We start from the raw sequence: 25,054 nt of genomic DNA on the forward strand, positions 1-25,054 counted from the left end.
ATACTGTCATTTTCTTTTGGTCATCCTGGAACTGGAGAAAGTGCCATTTGGTTTGGTGAGAAGCTTCATGAACCAAGCTTTCAAGCAATGCAAAATGAGACTGCATGGCTAGGGCAGTAAAGGGAGACTGTTTTTAATTTTAATTTTTTTATTGAGGCGTAATTGACATAACATTGTATTAGTCTCAGGTGTACAGCACAGTGATTTGATATTTGTATACATTGCGTAAACAATCACCGTAACAAGTCTAGTTACCATCCAACACTTCAGAAAAAATCCAACTAAAAGGAGAAATCAGCTGCAACCCTCACTGCAGCAGTAGCTATGTCTATCATTTCAGGAAAGAGGAACTTGAACCCAGCTGGCAACTTGCAGCACAAATTTTACTTTGCCTTCTTTCCTAGATATATTGACATTGCTGCTTGCTTATCAAGGACTGGAGTGTCAGGCAGAAGCCACGTAATAATAGCATTGCTCCGTGTGTGTTTGTTTTCTGAACCCCTTACTGTTGTTAATTAGTTCACGTTCCCAGTGTTATTAGCTGGTCTCAGAAGCACATCTGAGAAGGTGGAGTCTTTACCCAGAAGGCTCTGAGTTGGTATAAAAGCCTGGCTAGGGGAAGAAAGCAAAGAAAGAAAGAGAAGAAACCTCAGGTCCAGGAGGAATGCTTCAGCAAGAGGCTGCAGGGACCGGTGTGTTTGTTACATATCTGCTGGGAGGAAGTATCTCTTGAAATTGCACACTCCTTAAAGTTTATAGACTGATGTGTTCATTCCTTTTCACTCACTCTTCCAGTCATTCTTTGTTACAGTGAGAAAACTTGAGCAGTGTAGTTGCCTGTTCAAATATCACTGGCCACGTTCAACGTGTTTAAAGTGTTTCAGAGGAGAGGGAGTCCCTGACTCTATCGCCTTTCACAGTTTAATTCTAGAGAAGCTGAGAATAAAATGAGAAAACCTCAGGTGGGGCCCATGCTGGAAAGTGAGCTGAACAGATGGTGGTGGTGGATGAGGGTTAGCCTCACAGACGTTGCTGACCTTGGGCTGCACACAGAGCAGTGTGGGAGATTCAGAGGATGGGCATGGGAAGGGAGGCTCCTGGTCCAGTCCTTCACCGAGCTAATAAAGTGGCAGATACAGGACAGATGTGCCAGAAAAGGGCAAAGCAATTACAGAAACACGGGAAACGAGTGATATTAAATGTACATTCGCAGTAGTTACTAAAAGTCTCCAGAATGTTCCATCTGTGCTAGATAGTGGCTCTCTCATGCCCAGCCATGGGACATTGGGAAAGTAATTTAATTACATTTAGCCTCAGTTTACATAATGTGTAAGACAGGAATCATAATACCTACCTTATAAAATTTGGGTATGGATTCATTAGATAGTTTATGTAAATCCTGGCACATAGTAGGTATTTCCTACATGTTGATGAAGGAATGAATGAATGGAAGAAGGAAATGGTTAACAATGTGCCTGGCACATAGTAAATGCTCACTGAATAGGTCTGTTATTGTTTTGATGGTATTACAATATTTTGTAAGCCATTCTAAAGAAGGCAGAAGATGGCTCTTTGCTTGTAACCTAATGCTTGGCTGTACCCTTGCAGCTTTGCCCATTGATATGCTAAATAATTAAGAGATGGTTGGATAATTTGCACCTGCACAGTTCTGTAGAAGGGAATACATTACAAGTATCACTAGTGTTTTGCTGCCTCAGTTGCTTCAAGGTGTTTGGAGAGAGGCCAAAGATCAAAGAATGTAGAGGCACCAGGCGCTTAAGGAAAAACTTGATTTTCAGTGGGATTTTGGGTACAAATAACATAGCTGGGCAACAAGAAGTAAGTGAAATCAGGCAGGTTGGAGAAATGGCCTGAGAGAAACTCAGCCAACTTAACTCACTCAAATATGGAGTAAGGGGTGGTAAGTGGGACTTCCATGTGTTTAAACAGAGCAGAAAACCTGAGGGGCTCTCAGTGCATTTTTGTGTGAAGGTTATCCTAGAAAATGCAGGAAAAATGATGCATTTCCATTGACAGTGCAAACTGGTATAGATTTCCTAAATAAAAGGTCTACTATGCTTGATTAGTTCGGTCGAGCAACATTAAGCAGCTTGTTTTCTTATTATAATTTATCCAGGCCCTCAGGGGTAGCGGCAAAAATAATGAATAAGAAAAAGGCAAGGTCATGAAAAAACCAACATTTATTGAATATCCACTATAAAACTGGCACTATGCTAATTACTTCATAAGCGTTTTCTAATTTAATTGTTATAATAATCCCATGTAGTAAGTAAAACACAGGTCAGTCTGGCTTTAAAATCAATCCTTTTATCTATACCCTCTGTAATGAGAAAACTTGAACTATCCTAGGGATCAGCAAACTATAACTTATGGGCCAAATCTGGCATCTGCCTATTTTTGTAAATAAAGTTTTATTGGAACACAGCCATGTCTTTTTATTTCAAAATTGTCCATGGCTGCTTTCATGCTACAAAAGCAGAGTTCAATAGTTGTGACAGTGACTGTATGGCCTAAGATATTTCCTATCTGACCCTTTACAAAAATATTTGACATCCTCTAAACTACTACTTTTCTATTTACCGCCCTGACACTTTAAACAGGTCCTTTATGAGACAGTTTTCTCAGCTGTAAAACAGAATTAATGATGCCAGCCTTGTCTATCTTACAGGATTGTAAGAAAGTAACCTCTTGTATGTGAAAATTGTATGGAAACAAAAGTTGTCTACTGTGTAGCATCAGTTACTTTTTCTCCAACATGCTATTAAGACAATTTTCAAATATATAAAAAAGTTGAAACATAGTACAATGAACACCTATTTACCCACCATCTAGACTCAACAATTAACATTTTGCTGTATTTGTTTTATTACCTATATATCCATCTACCAATTTCTCTATCCACCCATCAATCCATCTTGTTTTTTATTTATGCATTTCAAAGTAAGGTGTTGACATCAGTACAACTAACTGGAGATCAGTGTTTACTTTTTTTAGGTAAGATGTACACGCAGTGGAGTGCCAAAAATGCAACTGTACCATTTGATGAATTTTTACAAGTGAGCCTTGTTGAGATGTCAACCATTACTGTCACCCCAGAAAATTCCCTCATGCCCCTTCTCAGCCACTCCCAGAGGCAACTACTGTTCTGATCTTTTTCACTCAGCATTATGTGTCGGAGACTCAGTGTGGTGTTGTGCTGTTGTGTATAATAGTAGTTTGTTGCTCTTTGTTGCTGAGGAATATTAACTTTATGAACGCACCATAGTTTATCCAGTCACCTGTTGATGGACACCTGGGCTGTCTCCATTTTTAAGTTATTGTGAATAAATCTACTTTGAACATTCTTACACAGGTCTTGGGTGGACATGTGCTTTTTTGTCTCTTGTGTAAACATCGGGGAGTAGAGGTGTTGGGTCATAAGGTCAGAAACTGGGAAATCTTTGTTTCCAAAGTGGTTGTACAATTTCACACCCCTACCAACAATGTATTAGAGGTCTGGTTGTTGCACATTCTTACCAACATTTGGTGGTGTCAGTCTTTTTAATTTTAGCCTTTCTGGTAGATGATAGTGGTATCTCATGGTGGATTTAATTTATTTCCCTGATGACTAACAATGATGAGCAACGTTTTGTTGGTTGGACCTTTGTAAGTGTCTGGTGAAGTTGAATTCCTTTTAGTGTATAGTGTGAAGCGGGGGTAGAAGTTATTATTATCCATATGGGTACGCGGTTGTTTTACTCAGTTTGTTTAAAAGACATTGTTTCCCTGTTGAATTGCTTTGTGCCTTTATTATAAATAAATCAAAGGTATCAGTGCAGGTCTGTTTCTGTTCCAATGATCTATTTGTCTTTCTTAAGACCAGTACCATAATCTCTTGATCACTGTGGGTTTACAGTAAGTCTTACATTCAGGTAGTGTAAGTCTTCCAACTTTGTTTTTATTTTTCGAGATTACTTTAGATATTCTGAAGGTCCTTTACATTCTGATACAAATTTTTGAATAAGCCTGTCTATTTAAAAGAAACCTGGTGGAGTTATGACTGGAATTTCATTGACTCTATAGATTTGAGGAAAACTGATATTTTAACAATGTTGGGACTTCCAGTCCATGAATGGGGGATATCTCTACGTTTATTTAGATCTTTAATTTCTCTCAGCAATGATTTCAATGTAGTTTCAACGTGGAGGTCTTGCCTGTCTTTCATTAGATTTATTCCTAAGTATTTTATGGATTGTGGTGCTTTCAAAGGTGGGTTTCTTGGGACTTCCCTGGTGGTGCAGTGGTTAAGAATCCGCCTGTCAGCGTAGGGGACACGGGTTTGAGTCCTGGTCCAGGAAGATCCCACATGCCGCGGAGCAGCTAAGCCCGTGCGCCACAACTACTGAGCCTGTGCTCTAGAGCCCACGAGCCACAACTACTGAGCCTGCGTACCACAACTACTGAGCACGTGTGCCACAAGTACTGAAGCCCGTGCACCTAGAGCCCGTGCTCTGCAACAAGAGAAGCCACCACAGTGAGAAGTCTGCGCACCACAACAAAGAGTAGCCCCCGCTCACTGCAACTAGAGAAAGCCTGCACGCAGCAACCAAGATCCAACGCAGCCAAAAATAGATAAATAAATTCATTTTTTTAAAGTGGGTTTCTTTTTTTAAATTTCATTTTCCAATTGTTTACAGCCAGTGTATGTGATTTTTGTGTATTGATCTTGTATTCTGAAACCAAGCTAAATTCACTTATTGGTTTTAGAAATTGTTTTGTAAATTCCTTAGCATTTTTCTATGTAAATAATCATGTCATCTGTGAAGAGTCAGGTTTACTCTTCCTTTCCAATCTTTGAGATTTTATTTCTTTTCTTTGCCTCATTCTTACACTGCTAAGATCTCCTGTATAATATTGAACAGAAGTGGTGAGAGTGGACAGATTTACCTTGTTCTTACCCTTAGTAGGAAAGTATTTGATATATCACTATTATGTATAATAATAGCTTTTGTAGGTCTTTGATAGACTTTTATAAAAATCATACTGAGGAAATTTCCTTCTGTTTCTAACTTGGTGAGGTTTGTTTTAATATCATAAGTGGTTGGAATTTTGTTAAAAGAATCATCTGCAGCTGTTGAAATGATCATATAGATTTTTTTCCTTTATTAGTTATTGTGATACATTGTCTTCCTTGATATTTTTTGACTTTTTAAATCAAGTTTGCATTCTTGGAATAAACCCCACTTCACTGCTAAATTCTATTTTGCTAATATTTTCTAAGGCATTTTTGCATTTATCTTCATGAGAGAGATAATTCTGTATTATTTTTTGTTGTTAATTTCTTTGTTAGGTTTTGGTATTAAGGTTATGCTAGCCTTGTAAAATGAGTTGAGTCTCTACCTCCACTATTTTCTCAAAGAGTTGGTATAATATTGATATTTCTTCCCTACATGTTAGATGGAACTCACTAGAGAAACCATATTTGTGTGGAGTTTCCCTTGTGGGATGATTTTATGTGATTTCAGTTTCTTTACAAAAAAAAAAAAAAAAAGCCTCTTAAGATTTTCCTCTTCATCTTGTATAAGTTTTTAAAAAAATTTTATTGAAGTACAGTTGATTTACAATGTTGTATTAATTTCTGCTGTACAGCAAAGTGACTCAGTTATACATATATATATATTCTTTTCCATTATGGTTTATCACAGGATATTGAATATAGTTCCCTGTGCTATACAGTAGGACCTTGTTGTTTATCCATCCTATATATACTAGTTTGCATCTGCTAATCCCAAGCTCCTAACCCTTCCCTCCCCTACCCCCCTCCATCCCCTTGGAAACCACAAGTCTATTCTCTATGTCTGTGAGTCTGTTTCTGTTTTGTATATATATTCATTTGTGCCATGTTTTAGATTCCACATATAAGTGATATCATATGGCATTTCTCTTTCTCTTTCTGACTTACTTCACTTAGTGTGATAGTCTCCATCCATGTTGCCACAGGTGGCATTATTTCATTCTTTTTACAGCTGAGTAGTATTCCATTGTGTATATATATGCCACATCTTCTTTATCCATTCATCTGTTGATGGACATTTAGATTATCTCCATATCTTGGTTATTGTAAATAGTGCTGTTATGAACATAGAGGTGCATGTATCTTTTCGAATTATAGTTTTGTCTGGTATATGCCCAGGAGTGGAATTGCTGGATCGTATGGCAACTCTACTTTTAGTTTTTAATCTTGTGTACATTTTGATGAGTTGTATTTTTTTGAGAAATTTTTCCATTTCATCTAAATTTTCAATTTATTGGCATAAAGTCATTTATAATATTCTTATCTTTTTAATGTCTGTAGGATTTGTAGTGATAATCCCTCTTTAATTCTTAGTATTTGTAATTTGTATTCTCTGACTTTGAAGGCATCAGTTATGCTGTGTAGCAAACCACCTCAAACTTAGTGAGTTAAAATAGTAACCATTTATTTCACTGTGGGTAGGCCATTTGGGCTAGGATCAGCTAGGCAGTTCTTAGGGTCCAGCAGGTTCTCGCAGGAGTCTTTGGACAGCTGCTTGTCAGTTAGGTGCCTCTGCTTCTGGGGCTTGGGTGGCTTTGGCTGGGGCAATGAGGGTGGCAGGCCCATGTGTCTCCTCATCATTTAGGCTAACCCAGGCTTGCTGGCATGATGAGTCAGCAGTGTCCCTGGAGAGAATGGAAGTATGAAAGTCCTCTTAAGGTTTAGGTGTAGGACTGTAATTGCTCTTTTTCCACATTCTTTTGACCAAAGTAAGTCACAAGGACAACTGAGATTTAAAAGGTGGAGAAACAGACCTACCTCCAATTCCAAACAACTGTGAGTGTGGGGAGGGGAGAATTAACACCATTTTGGCAATCTTTCACGTATTCAGGTACATTATTATAGAAAAACTGTCATCAATTCAGCAATTTTGTGTAAATACTCTGGTCTTACCAATATTGTGATACAACAGTCTTCCTGCGTCTTTCTGGATTATACAGAACATTAAGTTCTTTGGTGTCACATCAAAAGCAACCCCATTTTTCCTATTAATACTTAGGAAGATTTTGATTGTTTACAGGTTTTTGTTTTATAAGTCAGTATATATTTTGGTTGTCTACACAGCCTCAAACCGTTAGAGATTCAAGCTGTTTTTTGGTCCATAATACTTTCAGAATTCAAAATCTGACATTGGTAAAAATGATCATAGATGTGTTGACTTTGGGCTTAAGAAACAGTCTGGGTCTTAAGTAATTCTCATCTGTGGGTAAATTATAAGTAAAAAGAAAGCATAGCTTTCTTAGGTAGCATAGGTAATATATTTCTCTAGGTTTCTCAACATGTCAGTAGAGAAATTCTTGGACACAGAAAATAAAAGTCGAGTTGGGAATGGGATGATAGAATTAAACTGCATTTTTATCAGTCCCTAAAGTATACAGTTAAGCTTATCCATTAAGTCAAATTTATTTTACCTTTCCAGAAATCTACCTCTAGAAATTTATCCTAAGTTACCTATGGTTGTGTGAACTCATCTGGTGATGAGTAAGGTCACTTACAGAATTGTTTCTCTCATGGAAAAATTAAAGGCAATCTAAATGTCTAATAAAAGGGGATTGATTTTTTTTTAAATATGGCATATTCATCACATGGAATATTACACAACCATTTAAAAGTTATAGAAGAGTATTTAGTGAGCTGCATGGATGTTCATTTATATATAGTTGACATATACACTTAAAAGCAGATTTTGTTTCTACTTGTATGATTATATTTTGGGTAGATAATTATATATAAATACATGTATGCAAAAAGAAAGGCTTGGAAGAATATACAAGAAAATTTTAATGGTGGTTATTTCTGAATGATGGCAATATGATTTTTTATCATTTTATTGAGATATAATTGACATATAACATTGTATGAGTTTTAGGTGTACAGCGTGATGATTGGATATATGTGTATATAGCAAAATGATCACCACAGCAAGTTTAGATAACATCATCACCTCACATAGTTGCAAATTCTTTTTCTTGTGATGAGCATTTTTAAGATCTATTCTCTTAGCGACTTTCAAATGTATGATACACTGTTATTAACGTTAGTTACCATGCTGTATATTAGATTTCCAGAACTTATTTGTCTTATAAATGGAAGTTTGTACCTTTTGACCACCTTCATCCATTACACCCACCCTCCACCCACTACCTATGGCAACCACCAATCTGCTTTCTGTATCTATGAGTTTGATTTTTTTTTTTTTAGATTCTACATATAAGTGAGATCATACAGTATTTGTCTTTCTCTGACTTATTTTACTTAGCGTAATACCCTCAAAATCTACCCATTGTTGTCACAAATGGCAGAATTTCCTTTTTGAATGGCTGAATAATATTCCATTTGTGTGTGTGTGTGCATGTGCAAGTATAAAATTTTCTTTATCCATTCATCTGTTGAGAGACATTTAGGTTGTTTCCATGTCTTGACTATTGTAAATAATTCTGTGGTGAACGTGGGGGTGCAGGTATCTTTCTGAGATAGTGATTTCGTTTCCTTCAGCTATATACCCAGAAGTAGAAGTGCTGGATCATATGGTAGTTCTATTTTTAGTTTTTTGAAGAACTTCCATACTTTTTTCTAATTTACATTCCCATCAACAGTGCACGAGGTTCCCCTTTTTCCACATCCTTGCCAACACTTGTTATATATACACAGAAGTAGAATTGTGTTTTTGGTTGTAGCCATTCTAACAGGTGAAAAGCCATGATGGCAAAGTGGTTTTTATTTTCCTGTTTATAAATCCATGATATGAAATTTTTAGAATGAATATGTATGAAAGATATGGGAAAAATAAATAAAAATTACTTTTTAAAAAGCCCTACAGAGCCACAATTTCAGGATTATTTGTATTTTTTGTTGCTACTCTCTGTGTAATAAGAGCTTTTGAGCTTTATAAAATCTACAGAACTGGGACTTCCCCGGTGGTCTAATGGTTAGGATTCGGCACTTTCAGTGCCACGGCCCAGGTTCAATCCCTGGTCCGGAAACTGAGATCCTGCAAGCGACGTGATATGGCAAAAGACTGGTTTTATTGCCACCCTAATAGAACATGGCATCATGAAATGCAGTAGTTCCTTTAGGATTTTTGTTTTGCTGTTAACATTTGCAAGAACTCATAAAGACTAGGGAAATTTTTCTCTAATAAGCATTATGTTTTTATTTTAAAACATCACCATTGTAAAAAAAAAGTCTTGTAAAAGTTTGGGTTGGAAGCAGAATCAGCATTCTTATTTCTTTCTTATAACTTGAATAATTGTAGGATCCAGAGTCTTTAAAAAAAATCTGTTGGCTAGAAAATTACTGTTAAAAGTAGACACAGGTATTGCTTCTGTGTTAAACTGCCAGGCATGATTCTGTGCTTTTCTTGCCAGTCTAATTGATAAGCTCCCTGACAGGGTAGCATACGTTACACATCTGTAGTACAGTGGTGTTTCTATTTAGTAAATTCCACTATTATCACTGGTGGAATATAGACTTTGGCCAAATTCTACTAGATTTTACCATGGCTACAAAACAAAACAAAACCCTGTATTGGAGGTTTTGATGTCTGTTTCATTGTCATTGAATAGACTGTTTAGGCCAGTTTCCATCTAAGACATGGTTAATATAGTATGTCATCTGTAATGAACAAGCGCATCTTCAAGGGCGTGTTGAAACTTTCTGAGACCCAAATGAAATTTGATTTTGCTGGAGAGGATTTTTAAAAGTGGGGTAAAGTGTTGTGAAATCACCACATCTGCAGAATAGTCAACACTTTAAAACGTTTGATTGATTTATTTTACTGGGTTTGCTGCCAGAAGGAACAGAACGTGGCTGGGTGTGCAGAGCTGGGTGCACGGTTTCCTGGGGCGGGAGCAGGTCTTGGGGAGGATGGGGCGACACCCAGGTAACACCCAGGAACCTGCAGTGCTCCGTGCCTGCAGCGTCGATGTACAGGCAGCCTTTTCCGTGTCAACACCTGTTCATTAGGAACCGGACCAAGACTCCCAAAGAGCTCTCAGATGGCCCAAATTCTGTATCTCTGCCAATCCGCACTAGAATTTAATAACCTTGAGGTGAAATCTGGGCCTTTCCTCGCCGCTAATCCCCAAAACCATCTCGCTTTCCCTTTCTCTGAATAACAGTTTAGTTTATGTGGGGAGGGAGGGAGGAGGCTGGGGGCAGAAGAAGGGGAGCAAACCGATCTTACATTTCTTAAAGGAAGGTCCACTTTCCTTCAGAGCAGATAGAGTTTCTTATAGGTCCGAGACCTAAGCTTGTTCTTTCCATAGCTTCCCCATCTTCAATTGCCAGGTCATTGTTGGAAATTCGCACCGTTCATTAACTATTGACACACCTCCAAGTTTCGTTCTTGTAATAAAATAATGCAAAAAGAAGCATGTAAGTCTGTAATCGTGATTCTGATATATTTTTTAAAAGGTTATGTGTTTTCTCTTTAATTTTCCACTAGGTTTAGCGCACTGTTAGAAATATGGGAGATACTCCATAAATATTTGTTTATTCCTATGCCTTGCTCTGCAAAGGAACTGAAGTAATTTAGTAGGAAATACATAGACTATAATAGTAAGTGCCTAATAAAATAGAAGGCTTCAGAGCTTCTTCTGCCCTTCCCCCACCCCAGGGGAGGAAATAAGACATAGTGAACCATGTGTCGGTCCTGTGCATTGCACAGAGAATAGCATGGCTGTGGACCTTTTGGAGGCTCACTCCAGGGCAGATGGCCGTTGAATGGAATGGCAGATGGGAGTAGCTGTACTACTGCAAGTTGCTCTCACTCATTCTCACTCTCTACTGAGTGCTTGTTAAGTTTTGGGGTGTCTTAAATACACGTGAAGGATTTTGCTACTTCAATAAAGGAGGTGCCCAATAAATATTCATAAATGAGGGAATTCATAAAGAAAGTTTGTGTGTATACAGTATAGAAAATACCCATAGCAACATGTCTTTCCACCACTCCAATGACAGTTACTATGTTCAAATGCAAAGGATAGATTTCCATGGGTATTACATAAATTCACATTCATTCACACCTGTGTGTACGTACATGTATGCACACATACATGTATATACACATAAACATTCTTCGCATCCAGTTTTGACCCTACTGTCTGTTCACCCTCTTTCTCAGAGGCCCTCAACATGGTACGTCCCCAGCATTGTGAGACCCTAGAAGAGGAGACAGCCTCATTTTGTACAGCCGGCAAGCTGAGAATGGTATTTACTTTTTAAAATGGTTGAAAACAAATCAAAAGAAGAATACTGCTGGGTGACACATGAACATGACCTCAAGTTCCAATTTCGGTGTGCGCAAATAAAGTTTTATTGGATCCCAACCATATTCGTTCATTTACCTACTGTCTCTGGCTGCTTTTGCACTATGGCAGGGAAGTCGAGCAGGTGTGACAGAGGCCAGCTGGAGTGGAGAAACCCAAATACTTGCTATCTGACCCTCTACAAAAAGGTTTGCTGATCCCTACCTTAGAAGGTACAAAAAATGAGTAGGATGGGCTTCCCTGGTGGCGCAGTGGTTGAGAGTCCGCCTGCCGATGTTGGGGACATGGGTTTGTGCCCTGGTCCGGGAGGATCCCACATGCCGTGGAGCGGCTGGGCCCGTGAGCCATGGCCGCTGGGCCTGCGCATCCGGAGCCTGTGCTCCGCAACGGGAGAGGCCACAGCAGTGAGAGGCCCGCATACCGCAAAAAAAAAAAAAAAAAAGAGTGGGATGAAATCTACCTGGCTGAAGCCACACCTCACAATATTTGAGAAAATATTTCCCCAATTCGCCCTTTCTTTTAGGAGAAATTAGAAAAGAATAAGAAAATTGTTGTCAACTTTTATCGTTTTCAAAAGGGCCTCATAACTTTTTTTTTTCCCAAACATAACTTTATGTCCCAGTAGTTACTCTTGTGATTATATCCTGGCGTGATGTAACGGAAGGGCAAGTCAAAAGGTGCCAAGTGGTGGAACATATGACAGAAAGTTTAGTCTGATTTACAATTTGCCTTCAGAATCAACATGGAAGAGAAAACCTACCAAGACTTACCAAGTTTGTAGGGCAGGAAGGAAGAGGGGGAATCACAAATACATTTCGGGACCCTGAATGCCTGTCTGTATTACAGTCTGCCCCGACTTGATAATGCCTTGTGTGTATGTGCACTGTTTTTGTCTTTTGTGATCATGTTGTTTCATAAACATTAGCTGTTGGAACATACCGGTAAGAAGCACATACTGTTATTTCCATTCCAGAAGGAAGTGGCGGTAAACTCTGCATGTAGCTCTTTCTATGGCAGTAAATCAGTGCCAAATCCAAGAAAATGCAGGTTGTTTTTTTATTTTTTATTTTTTTGCCACACACAAATCTCTTCATGGTGGATATGGTCCGCAGTATGATAAAGAATTATTACCTGGGTTTTAATGTGAATATTTGACTATTTAGTGTGATTTCCTCTGTGGCATCTGGCGTAGTGTTTAGTTGTTATCCCACCCGTGGCCGCTATGATGTGACCTCGTGAATCAACTAATTAGATACTTCATTCTCTAAAACTAAGAGTCTTTGCTTTCTTTTGTGCACCACTGTCTCATATATGGGGTCAGCAAATGGTCACTGAGTAGGCCAGAAGTTTCCCGTATCTTCAAATCCCACCTCCTTCTTCATACCTTTGCCTTTTTAGTTGTCTTTTAAAAGAAGTGTGTTGAAAGTGAACTCATTGTCCTTGTATCTCAGTCAGAATACACCAGCAGAGGAAGCATACATGAGTCAATCATTGCATCCTACCGTAATGGTATTTCAGCATCACAGAATGTGTATGCCAGCAGAGAGACTGTAGAATTCCTTTCCATCCCTACAGATATGGAACCAGGGACTCAGGAAGGATGAGGGACTTCTCTAAGGTCTTACAGTTACTTGTAGCAAACTTGGGAGGAGAGCTATTTTGCCTTCCTTGTTTGTTTGCATTATCTTCCTTTTGGGCCACCTTACGTATGATTCTGATATAAACATTAAATTACAAGGGTTCAGTGAAATGTCACAAGACTATCTTTTCCTAGAATATGTTCTGTTTGGCTATGAAACAGTGAGACTTGATTCCATAGATACGTAGGAAATTTCCTTGGTGGATCTATTACGTCAACCTTTTTGGAATAGTTATTAAACTATAAGATAATAGAAGGTGACAGAAGCTATAATTATCCAGATAGTTTAGGAGAAAAGTAATACAAAAGCGTATTTATTCTTTATCTTCAGTAATAAATATATTTGACCTGAGCCTATTACTTGAGAAACCATTCACATTCATTATCAGCCACTGCAATCAGTTTCTTGGTTGAGAAGGCTATTTGGGGGGGAATTACTACCCTAATAGAGTGGAAGACTCAACTCAACTGGCTCTTCACTATCTTGATTTATTTTTCCTAGAGAATCTAAAGATGGAAAGAAGTAGAGAGTCCATGAACAATTGTTCCTCATCTTGACACGTTCATTCCCGTCATATGCTTTATTTTCTTCCTGACACTTGTGACTATCTGAAATTTTCTTCTTCGTTGATTTGTTGACTGGTTTACTCCCCTGTCCCATACTGCCAAGAATGGAAGCTGCAGAAAGGTGGCCTCGTCTGTCTGATTCACCATTGTATCACCAGCACCTATGACAGTGCCTGGGCTCTAAAAGGAATTCCATGTTACCTGCTCAAGCATGAGCAGTTGGCCGTGTTGACTGGAGTGTGAAGTGTTGGACTGTGAGGTTGTAAAGTCTATGGATGGGGAAGACAGCCTTCATAACTGACCTCGAAAGCATCATTCTGCATGCTGACCCCTTGGGTCTTTATTAAATGTCCCCACCCCTGCTTCCACAGTACCTGTACGTGTGTTGTAATTGTCGGTTTCCTTGTCTCTCTCTCTCTCTCCCATTGATGACTTGAGGGATAGGACCAAGTCCCATTCACCTATATGTCCCAGATGCTAAATGCAGTGACCAGCAGAGTGAGTGAGTGAGTCCGTGAGTACGCGCATGCTGCTTTTGGCACAAGTGCCTGAGAACATACTGTATCTTTGTGCTTTACCTTTTCACGTAGAAAGCATAATGACTGACTCCTAAGTGTCTCTTAATACTTGTTTGGAGAAATACCTGCCTTCAGGAAAATACTTGCTTGCAAGTTGGGCTCCTTTTGTTAAGATAAGCTCTTTATATAGACTGTCACTGTCCAGTAGAAATGTAGTGTGAGCCACACATGTAATTTTAAATTTTAAATCACCACATTTAAAAAGCTTCTTAGGGACTTCCCTGGTGGTGCAGTGGTTAAGAATCCGCCTGCCAATTCAGGGGACATGGGTTTGATCCCTGGTCCGGGAAGATCCCACGTGCCACGGAGCAGCTAAGCCCATGTGCCACAACTACTGAGCCTGTGCCCTAGAGCCCACATGCCGCAACTACTGAGCCTATGTGCTCCAAATACTGAAGCCCACGCACCTAGAGCCCGTGCTCCACAGCAAGAGAAGCCACCGCGATGAGAAGTCCGTGCACTGCATTGAAGAGTAACCCCTGCTCGCTGCAACTAGAGAAAGCCCGTGCGCAGCAACGAAGACCCAACGCAGCCAAAAATAAATAAATTAATTTTTTAAAAAACCTTTTTAAAAAGTGAAGTTAATTTTAATATATTTTATTTAACTGAACATACCCAAATATTCTCACTTCAGCATGAATCAATATATAAAATTATTACTGAGATATTTTACATTGCTTTTTTTCATACCATCTTGAAATCCAGTGTGTATTTTATATCTCAATGTGGGTCCTAAATTATCATCAGGAATACTTGATCTGTATTTTATTTCATAAAATTGAAAGTTGAAATAGTAGATTCACATATCCAAATTGTTCCAACACTTAAATTTGTTCCAGTATCTGAATTGAGAATGTTTTTAAATTTAAATTTCTTAATTAAATAAAATTTAGAAACTCAGTTCTATAGTCACACTAGTACTATTTTATTGCCAATCACTAAATATGGCTGGTGGCTACTGTTTTGGCCAGCCCAGATTGTAAACTCTTTCCTTTTTAAAAAATTTTATTGAAGTATAGTTGATTTATAACGTTGTGTTAATTTTTGCCGTACAGCATAGTGACTCAGTTGTACGTATATTCTTTTTCATATTCTTTTCCATTACGGTGTATCACAAGATATTGACTATAGTTCCCTGTGCTATACAGTGGGACCTCATTTTTTATCCTGTACATATAATAGTGTAAACTCTTCTTAAATAAACCTTTTCTATATATCTTCCTTTATTTTCAAACACCCACCACCTTCTACCACTTCAGATCGCTGCATGTTGTGTTCCTGAGTGGGTGTCTTTGTGGTCATCTGGTCCCACTTGCTCCTCCTATAGGACCAGGGGCGCAGAGAGGAAGTGGCTTGTCCGGTACGATTGTCCACAGCTCTCAGTGCCGGCTTTTCGCTCACTCCTCCACCAGGCACTGCCAGCTCCCTCCTTTGGGAGGGACAGAGTCCGGGGCCTGTGCCTGCCCGGGATCTTCCGTGCACAGCCAGGGATTCCCTTCTCTCTGCTGGCCAGTGGACCCCAGGGGAGCCGTCCCCGGCCGCCTACCCCTGCCGCCCATGGGAGGTGGCAGAGGCAGCTGGCAGCTTGGACCAGCTGGCTGGCTCCAGGCTGAGGTCATGCTGGTGAGTTGGACAGACAGCCTGCTCCAGGGACGGAGGGCAAACCGAGTGCAAAGACAGATGGAACCAAGGCCAGAGCTCATTTATACAAAGGTGCTGCTCCTACAAGGAGTGTGGAAAGGACCACCAATCCGTCAGTGTGATTTAGTCACCGCCTTTTTTCTTTTTTCATGTGTCTCATCTGAACATGAAGAATCGTCTGTGACTATGAGTTAAGCATTTACTAGGGTGCCTTTTTGTCATTTATAACCATTGACAGGCTTAGTACTTGTCTTCTTTCTCATTCCCCACGTTGTGCAGAACCCGCTCAAGATCTCTTGACATCATCATTATCTAGGGTGCCAAAATTAATGCAATGACAATGGATCCATTTTTCTTTCTGAAGGAAAAATATTTTGACTCTCTTATGGTGAGGCTGGTCTGCTTCTAAGAAAACTGAAGTGGGTGCAGCACGAAATAGTTCTCAGCCTATCAAAACATGCACTTTCCTTGTTATCAAGAGCCGGGGGCAGGGTTGGGATGCTGCAGCCTCCCTGGTGACTGGAAGAATCGCTCTTTTTCATTTTTTTCCTGCTCGCATTTCCCATTCTTCTATATACTCCCCACCCTCCACTTCTCCACATCACTATGTCATATTTTTTTCAAAGTGCACTTTGAAACTATTGGAACTTCAAGATCACCAAGTGACAGTATCACCTCCACAGAAATCAAATACATTGTTGATGGTGTGTCAGCTCAGCTCAGCCATGTGGAGACACAGTATAAAATGACAACCAAGAGTAGTTTAATTGGCTGACGAATAGTCAAAGCTATTAATTGGCTGAAGGATAGTCAAAGCTTGTCTTGGAATCCTGGCAAGGAGTTTGCCAGAACTAAGGGGAAAACAGTCCCCTGGCAGTGGGAAAACGTCTAGTGTATTGATTTGGTTTTATTTTCATTGGCATATTTAGTCACAGTGTTTTGATTCCTGGATTATAATTTATTAGGGGGGTATAACCGTTACTCAAGATGCCAAACTGGGAAGTGATTTTTACTTTTTTGTGCTAGTTTTATGCTCTAATAACACATGGACAAGAAGAACGCTCGATGAAACATGTCAGTGCTGGTAAGAAATCAGGAATTACTTTGAACAAGATGATGAGGAAACTTTTTTTTTATTTTTTTGCGGTATGCGGGCCTCTCACTGTTGTGGCCTCTCCCGTCGTGGAGCACAGGCTCCGGACGCGCAGGCTCAGCGGCCACAGCTCACGGGCCCAGCCGCTCCGCGGCATGTGGGATCTTTCCGGACCGGGGCACGAACCCGCATCCCCTGCATCGGCAGGCGGACTCTCAACCACTGTGCCACCAGGGAAGCCCAAGGTGATGAGGAAACTTTTAATAGGAGGAATCACTTTTTGATATAACTTCTGTTATCAAAGGTACATGTCCGGGAAAGATCAGGACTCTTTGGTGGTGTGTGCCAGATTTCAGATTTCCAACCATGCTTATCCATCCGGCCTTCTGGAGGAAGGCTGGGGGAGCTGAAAAGTTGGGGCTCTAGGACCCTATTCCTTCCATTCAGCCAGGCAACCCCACTCTCGGGTTTATTCTCAATGCCTTTGCTGTAAGACTTATTCAAGGAAAGATTTCTGCAGCTAATAAAAGTTTAAACAGCACTCTTTTACTTTATTTCGAAAGGCTGGTTTAGGAATTCTCGTACCTGGGATTTTTATAAAACCAGAACAATTATTTTTCCCTTGAGAGGAGTGGCCTCAGAACTGTTGTTTGTTAACTTTCTATAGTACTCCACGCGTGGGCCACCCCGTCCCACGCAAGTCCTGTTTCTTACAGCCTCGTGGCCAATGTCAGGGAGCAGGGCAGGAGAAGTTACCCAGTGGACCTTGTGTTGCTGTTTCAGGTGGGATGTGCTCCAGTGCTCTTTCTGCATCTCCTTGTTGCTGTCAGAGACCTGCCACTCCGCTCAGAGACATATTCTTGTGCCAGCTGCACAGTTTTTTGTTTTGTTTTGTTTTGTTTCTTTGCGGTACGCGGGCCTCTCACCGTTGCGGCCTCTCCCGTTGCGGAGCACAGGCTCCGGACGCGCAGGCTCAGCGGCCATGGCTCACGGGCCCAGCCACTCCGTGGCATGTGGGATCTTCCCAGACCGGGGCACGAACCCACGTCCCCTGCATTGGCAGGCGGACTCTCAACCACTGCGCCACCAGGGAAGCCCCAGCTGCACAGTTTTACTTTAAAGATTCATACTAATTTGCTCATCACCCAGAAGACAACAATCTCTTGAGACTGAAGTGGAAACGTTTTATAAAACTTCAGCCAAAGAATGAAGTTTTAGAAAGTTCTTTTCTTGTTTGTTTCAGCTATCGTAAGGCCTTGCTTTCTAGAATTATTAACAGAACTGGCAATTCAGTTTGGGAGGAATAAAAGCTAATATTTGTGACAATCTTGGGTAAATGCCTTTGTGTTGAGAATAAGTACACCAGGAGTGTGAGAGTTACCTGCCAGGGTGTGTGCTGGGCAGGGAGAAGGTGACTAAGGTCGTAGTAATATTACCATCAAATCTAGGACTCACAGGGCTGCCCTCCTTGGCAGTGATGCTGTTTAAAGTTCGTCTAGTTTAGAAATGGTGGACAAAAGCCCATATTTTCTTTAAGGAAGAAAATCTAAACAAGCTATGTCTTAGAATTTATTTTTGATGGGTCAGTCACTTACCACAAAATCCAATGTAACAAAAGATTCATATTATGGTAGCATAAAAGTTGTGACAGATTCTCAACTTCTGAACATTTTGGGAAAGCAAGGAATTATTCCAGTTGAAAAATACCTGAGCCTGTTTTCCTAATTTCCAGCTATGCTTTTGCTGATAGAGATCAATGGGAAAGTATAGCTTTGCCAGCCTTAGATGGAGAAGGTCAAGGGTGCTTATAAATATATTTTAAAGTATCATTAGTGTCTATAAAGGAAGAAAAAAAAGAAGGTCCTGGAGCCAGTAGGAAATCAGCCAGTTTTTAAGCTGGCTGTCCACTTCAGCTTACTGAAAATAAAGAAAGGAAATTGTACAAATGCTCTTCACAAGTCCAGGATGATTTATATCAGGAGAAGGCATACAAAAGTTTTACTTTTTCTTCTTTTCTCCGCCTCGCCTATTACCATTACAATAAAAATTCTTCTGACAAAAAATACACTTGTTGTTTATTGTGAAGATCCCAATAGAGCTTATCACTTTCGGATCTGAGTCACAGTTAGTCCCCCACCTTCCTCCCCCTCCCCTTTTGTCAGATGTTGGTTTTGTAGGCAGTGGAGAACCTTTCCAGGATTCTTCCCTCATGTAGATAGTTTCTGTGGGAAGGCAAGCACATGAGCGTCAGTGCACTCAGTAGCCCCTCGGGAATGTTGGACCAGAGTGGTTTTCATGTGGTTTGCAGTGAGGCCCGAGAGGGGCATGCAGTCCCCTTGTAGTGGAAGGTCATGGCCATGGTCCTCCTTTCCCTTCCATTTTCTGTCACTGCCCAGCAGAAAGTAAGACCCCCTACAAGGGAGGAAGGAGGAAGTCCTCGATCTCCAAATCAGACATACAGTGAGTAGTCGTTGGCAGGAATTCACACTTGGGGCCCCTAATGAAGCAGGTGGGCAGCAGCTCCAGAGACCCCCAACCAAATCCTCACACAACACCTCTGCCCTTTGTGCTTCGGTCTCCGCACATTTTAACAGTCAGTCCTGCAAAGTGAAATGCACCAGTCTCCAAAGTCAAGGGCTTTGAGTGTTAGAAGCACACACACGAAGTCTTTTCAATGAAGCATCATCTTTTTTTTTTCCTGCTCATTTTCTTGGTGAATTTAGGTTTTCTTACCAAGACCTAAAAGGTCCAGTCTGACATTTCAGCCATTTCTTGTTAAAGCTGTGTGGGTACCATGTGTTTGTGTGTGTGCACTATTCCTGACTGAGTAAATTTCTTCCAGTGCGTGTGTCCATCCTAGCAGAAGATAGCCCAGCAGGCCTTGAGCACTGCTGCTACTTTACTTCACATCATGAATATTCAGAGGCTGCAGTCATTGAGGACTCAGGTGGCAAAAATAGTAAGGTGATGGAAGCACACCCTGACATGAACGCCAAGTCCACATTTCAGCGACTCAGAACCCCTGACCACAGCACAGATTTCCCATTCTCTGACCCTCGGACCTCAGGAGAGGAGAGTCCTGGGGACTCCTCTGAATCAGGCATCTGTTCCATACACCAACATGCTCACGGCTTGCTGTATGATGTGTTGTAATCAGCATGTTGTTTGTAAAAGACAACAGGCCCTTCTGTGCATCCTCCCCCATAAAATGCATTTAGACTGATAGTTCAGCATAAAGGACACACTGTTGAGACGGGCAATGCATGCATTGTTTTCCCCATCATGCAGTCAGTATCTCCATAGCAAAATCGAGTGTCTTCTGTGAAATCTTATTTTATATATTTTGTCACCATCAGCAGTTACACTAAAGTAGGAACTGCTCCATTCTATTATGGGTTAAATTCTGCTCTGTGCAGACCTAGTGGTGATGTATAAGTTGCAGCCCTGTCTTTTTTTCGAAGGATTCTAAAATAGGTTTTCAGAATTAGTGCTGGATTTTTGCTCCTGCATGTGTGGTGACTCTTGATTTTTTCCTTTCGGAGAAGCCTCCTTTGCAGCATTCCCCCTTCCGAGGAATCACTTAGACACTTCCAGCTGGTGGCAGGGGATACAGCCATAATACAGCTTCCTCTGTCCCAGCTGTCTTTTTCACTACGCTAAATGCATTACGATGGCTGCACTCTCGTGTAAAGGTTCAGGTAGAGGGAGGTGTAGGATGAAGTCTGGAGACCGCCGTTGGGGTTTTTAAGGCTTCAGCTTCCCCAGCATCTTGGCATTTTGAATGTCTTCCTGCTTCGGGTCCAAGGTTTCTCTCCACTGATTGAAATGCTGCTGGAAGCCTGATTAAAGGTGCCTAAAGATATCACCTTCTACCAGGAAGCCCTGCGTGCTTGAGAGGATCTTTTTCAATGCATTATGGCTCATGCAGCCTCACAATTAAAGAAAAACAGGGATTTAGAAATCAATGCTGAAGAAGAGACTGAGAAAAAAAGGAAACACCGCAGACGGTCCCGGGATCGGAAGAAAAAGGTAGCTATGTATGCCAGCGCCTAGATCTTGCCTGGATTCTTTTTGTTTTAATCTCCTCTTGGCATCCGTTAGAAGCATTCGGGGCTATTTTTACATGCTGTGTAGAGTGTAAATTGGGTGTGTAAGTTGGGTGTGTAAATTGGGAACAGATGATAGAAACCCTATGGTGGACAACTGGTGTAGGGTGGGCAAGGCAAGGGAAGATTTTACCCTGTGTGGGGATGATTGCAGTGCTCATGCGGAAGGCTTGCACTTTACATAGCCATGGGCATGCTTCCATGACACAGAAAGGAGTTGTAAGGGAGTTAAAAGGAGTTTCTTTCCAGCCTGGTCAAGGTGAAATGCACTGCGGTGACTTAGGATTGAGGGAGAGGCTGGAGAACCAGCCTTTTTACTTCTTACAGTTCTGTCTCGTGGAAAAGGAGCTTTTGTGCTAGAACTGTGTCACATGTGTGCATTTCTCAGGCAGATCTGTGACCTTAAAGATACAGCAGAAAAGTCATTTCCTGCTTTGTTGGTTTTGGTTTGTTTGTTTGTTTCTTCTTTCCTTCTGCCTCTCGTTTCTATAAGGTACTTTTAGGTAGGTCGTGCAATGGAAATAAACTGCTGGAAATAACTTTCTTTTGTTAAATACAGCTAAAACCAGAGAGGTTGGTCTTTCTCTGCTGGCTAAGAGTGATTATCCTGAATGCAGGAACTCCCGTGACATGGCAGGGACTTGCAGCCTTCAACACTGATTGCTTTAGATCAAAGCATGGGCGTGGATCCTTCTCTACTGATGTTCTAATGCAAGGGAGCAAATAGGAGGAGTATTCTAGGTCAGTTGTGTTTTATTACAGCCTGGGAGTACTTACTGTTTGGTGGCTGTGCCCTTAAATATGACTCCTAGAAAGCAACCGGGGGAGTGAGGCCCCAAAGCACTCTTCTTCCTTGACAATTAATAAAAATTGACTAAAACTCTGTGATCTGAATAGGTCATAAAGCATTTTTATGTCTCTTTGTGAGAGGTCCCAAAGGAAGGAAAGATCATCTTAATTTGCTTTGAGCAGTGATGCCTGTGCTTTGCAAATGACATGCAGATTTCATCCACCACATGCACCTTTTTTCAGGAGTGAGCATGAATATTTTCAGTGCCTTTGCCATTTTCTTCCAAGTGAGGATCTAGAGAAGAAGCCTCTCTGCCTTTTGTTACCTGACAGACTTTCTGAGACTGAGTTTGGAGGGCTGCAGTGGTTCTGCTGCAAGAGGTTAAATATAGATGGTTCCTGCTTCAGGATTCTTGTAAATAAACTTCTTGAAGGTATTTTCATGGAAGTACAAGCTTAAGTTAGGAAATTCTCCGCAAGTGTATTTCAAAGCCTCGCACAGCAGAGCTGTTGTGAGATTGCCATGGTTTGCTAGGTTCTGGTCTAATTTTACTGAAGTTAGGTTTGTCTGTGGGTTGGTCACTGTAGTTTTGACCCCTCTCTGCACATCTCCCCCCCACCCCAACTCCATGGTAAGCTAGCTTCTGAGAAACACGAGGACAGGAACATAAATCTGTATAAAGATACAGTTTCATCATTAATGTCAATACTGTACTTAAGAGTCAAGCCAGGCTTATGGATAGCAGTTTCCTGTGGGAGCAATGACAGGTCCGTTGCTTGTGCCTCGTCCCCTATTTGACTTGGAAGCAAACGAGGGAAAGGGTGAGGCAAAGGGAGTTTCTGGGGTCACTGAGCTGAAGCAAATGCTTTGTGGACCAAAATGCTTTGTTATGAGTACAACAGAGTCTGTCCAATGTAAATCTCTTAGCAACCAGAAGGGAACATGGAGAAATATCAATATCGCTATTGTCAATGTGCAGGCAGATTTAAATGTTTTGTTCTCAGGGCACTCACAGAGGAGATCTAGAAAGGGGCTGGTGGATAACACTTTCATTGCTGATGTGCTTGTTAATTCATAACACCATATAGTGTGTATATTCCCTATCAAAGGTACCTGTGTTACAGAAGATTTAATAGTCATAGTCAAATGATCGCATGGACTACTTCTAATTTGCAAAGTTAAGATTAAACAACTTTGAAGACACAATCTAGATCTCCTTCCGTGACATAGCATATGTAGCACTTACTCTCTCCAGAGTGAATTGTTTCAACTTTGAGTTTCTTTTTCCTACCTTTTCCCAAAATCCTAATTCAGGCTTCTGGGCTACTTTGTTCCATGTTGTCAGCCCCATGTCAATTGGAAAAGCTGCTTTTAAATATGTTGTGGGTTGCTATGGGAATCACTGCTCTTGCTCATATGCAGAAATATCCTCTAGGATCTTTTAATTACATAAAGGAAGAGTGAGCACTCTCATAAAATCACCAAACACAAAAGAAACACTTAAAGAGTATCTAGTTTATAAAATAAGGAATTTGACTCATGGTACCCCTGCAATTCAGGTTTGAGCAAGCCGAAGATGAACCTTTCTTGATTATATCTCTATGACACAGAATCATACAGTATGGGACGTTACTAAGCATTATAATCAAATCATAATACATGTGTCAAATGAACATCGGATTCAGGTTTCATCAGTTTTTTTAAACCCAGTGAGTTGCACATTTGGATATTTTGAATATTGACAACCATGAATAAGTGATTAGCTGTCAAAAAGTAGGAAACTTCTAGGAATTTATAGTTAGTTGAATTTTAATAATGATATATTTTCTTCTTGGCATCGCAACTTCCGTGTCAAGAAAAAGAAAACCTTCCTGTTTGTTAAAAGGAAATTCATCTAGATAGATGAACCCTTAATCATTTTATCGTCAAGTTTTCTGACTTTAAGCAAAAAAAAAAAAAGTTTCAATGAGTATCTAGTGTAAAAGTTCCTTACCCACACTTCCCATTTCCCTTCCCTGATACATTTTCCCCTTCATTCTCCTTCTCTCCTGATGGGCTTAGTTTGGCAGCAAGTGGGAGGCATGACAAAGGTAGACAGCACCTTTGGGCGGGTCCGTATTGGATCCATGCCCTCACTAAGCAACTTGAAGGGAGGAACTCTGTATCTCCTGCACCCAGCAGGTCCCTGGTGCACAGGTGGTGGTCAGTAGAGGGTCCAAGCCACCATGAACCCACAAGGGTTAGAATCACAAACGCTCTTCAGCCCCATACTTTCCTTGTTGCTGTTGGCTTCTGGTGCCCTATTACCTACATGGTTTGCCCTCTCTCCACATAAGATATAAAATACATTTCAATATGGAGGAGTTTTAGGAGAATTGACCTTTATTTATTCAATATTTTTTATGTATGCTTGTATGTACTTAATACGTCCTGTCCAAAAAAAAAAAAAAAAAAAAAAAAAAGCAACAACTTTGAGGTGACCATGAAAATTTATACTAAAAAAAAGAAACATTTATCGAATTCCCTTCTCTCTATATATGACTGACACAGGAATATACTAGGATAAAGTGGCAATTCTATGATTAATATCCTTTCTGATTATTGGTGTCAAACTCATACAGCTATTCAGTGGCAAAGCAGGAGTGACTATTCACTGCTTCATTTTTGCATTCGTGCATTCATTCAGTAAATATTTATTGAGTGATTTCTGGCATCAGGCACTGCATTCCCCACTGGAGACAAAGCTAAACAAGGCAGAGTGGCCACAGTATGGTAGCTCCCTGCAGAGGGGGGAGGAAGAGAAGAGCACCATTAAATACCCTACAAATAAGGAGCCACAGCAAGACCCCCAGTTCAACTTGAATGGGCTCACAGAAGGTTCTCAGCATAGCTGGACCTTGGAGGAGGAGTGAGTGAGATAGACAAGCAGAAGGACAGGAATCCCAGGCCCACAGTTGTTCAAGTATGAGAGAACATTCAGGTGTGTGAGAAACAAATGGTATTTTGGAGAAAGGGGGATATGAGTATATGGCGGGAAAAATGGCTGGAAAAGTAGTCAGGGGCCAGGTCACGAAAGTCTTTGTATGCCATCTTACGGGATTGGAAATTAACCTGCTCAAAGGAGAGAGGGACTTAAATCACCTTTGGTGGTGATGGTAGGGAGAGGAGACCGAAGAATTTTCTGAGTTTAGAACCATCCCTCAAGCATCAGTGTTGTAGACAGCAGCTGGGAAAGCCGTCAGGAAGCACCGATGGTGATGCAGGCATGAGAGATGCTGAGGGTCTGAACCAGGGCAG

General features: G+C 40.7%; 1 protein-coding gene across 1 annotated transcript in view; it reads left to right on the forward strand.

The window, feature by feature from the left end:
* Positions 1-20,776: 20,776 nt before the first annotated feature.
* ANK3 (ankyrin 3) overlaps positions 20,777-25,054 on the forward strand; it is a gene marked incomplete at its 5' end in the record, with an annotated part of 287,363 nt that continues 283,085 nt past the window's right edge. The window contains one exon of the mRNA XM_079711182.1: positions 20,777-20,890. Coding sequence (XP_079567308.1) covers positions 20,777-20,890 — 114 coding nt within the window. The remainder of the gene's footprint in view (positions 20,891-25,054) is intronic.

This window comes from Hyperoodon ampullatus, assembly GCF_949752795.1.
Source record: "Hyperoodon ampullatus genome assembly, chromosome: 1".
Lineage (NCBI taxonomy): Eukaryota > Metazoa > Chordata > Mammalia > Artiodactyla > Ziphiidae > Hyperoodon > Hyperoodon ampullatus.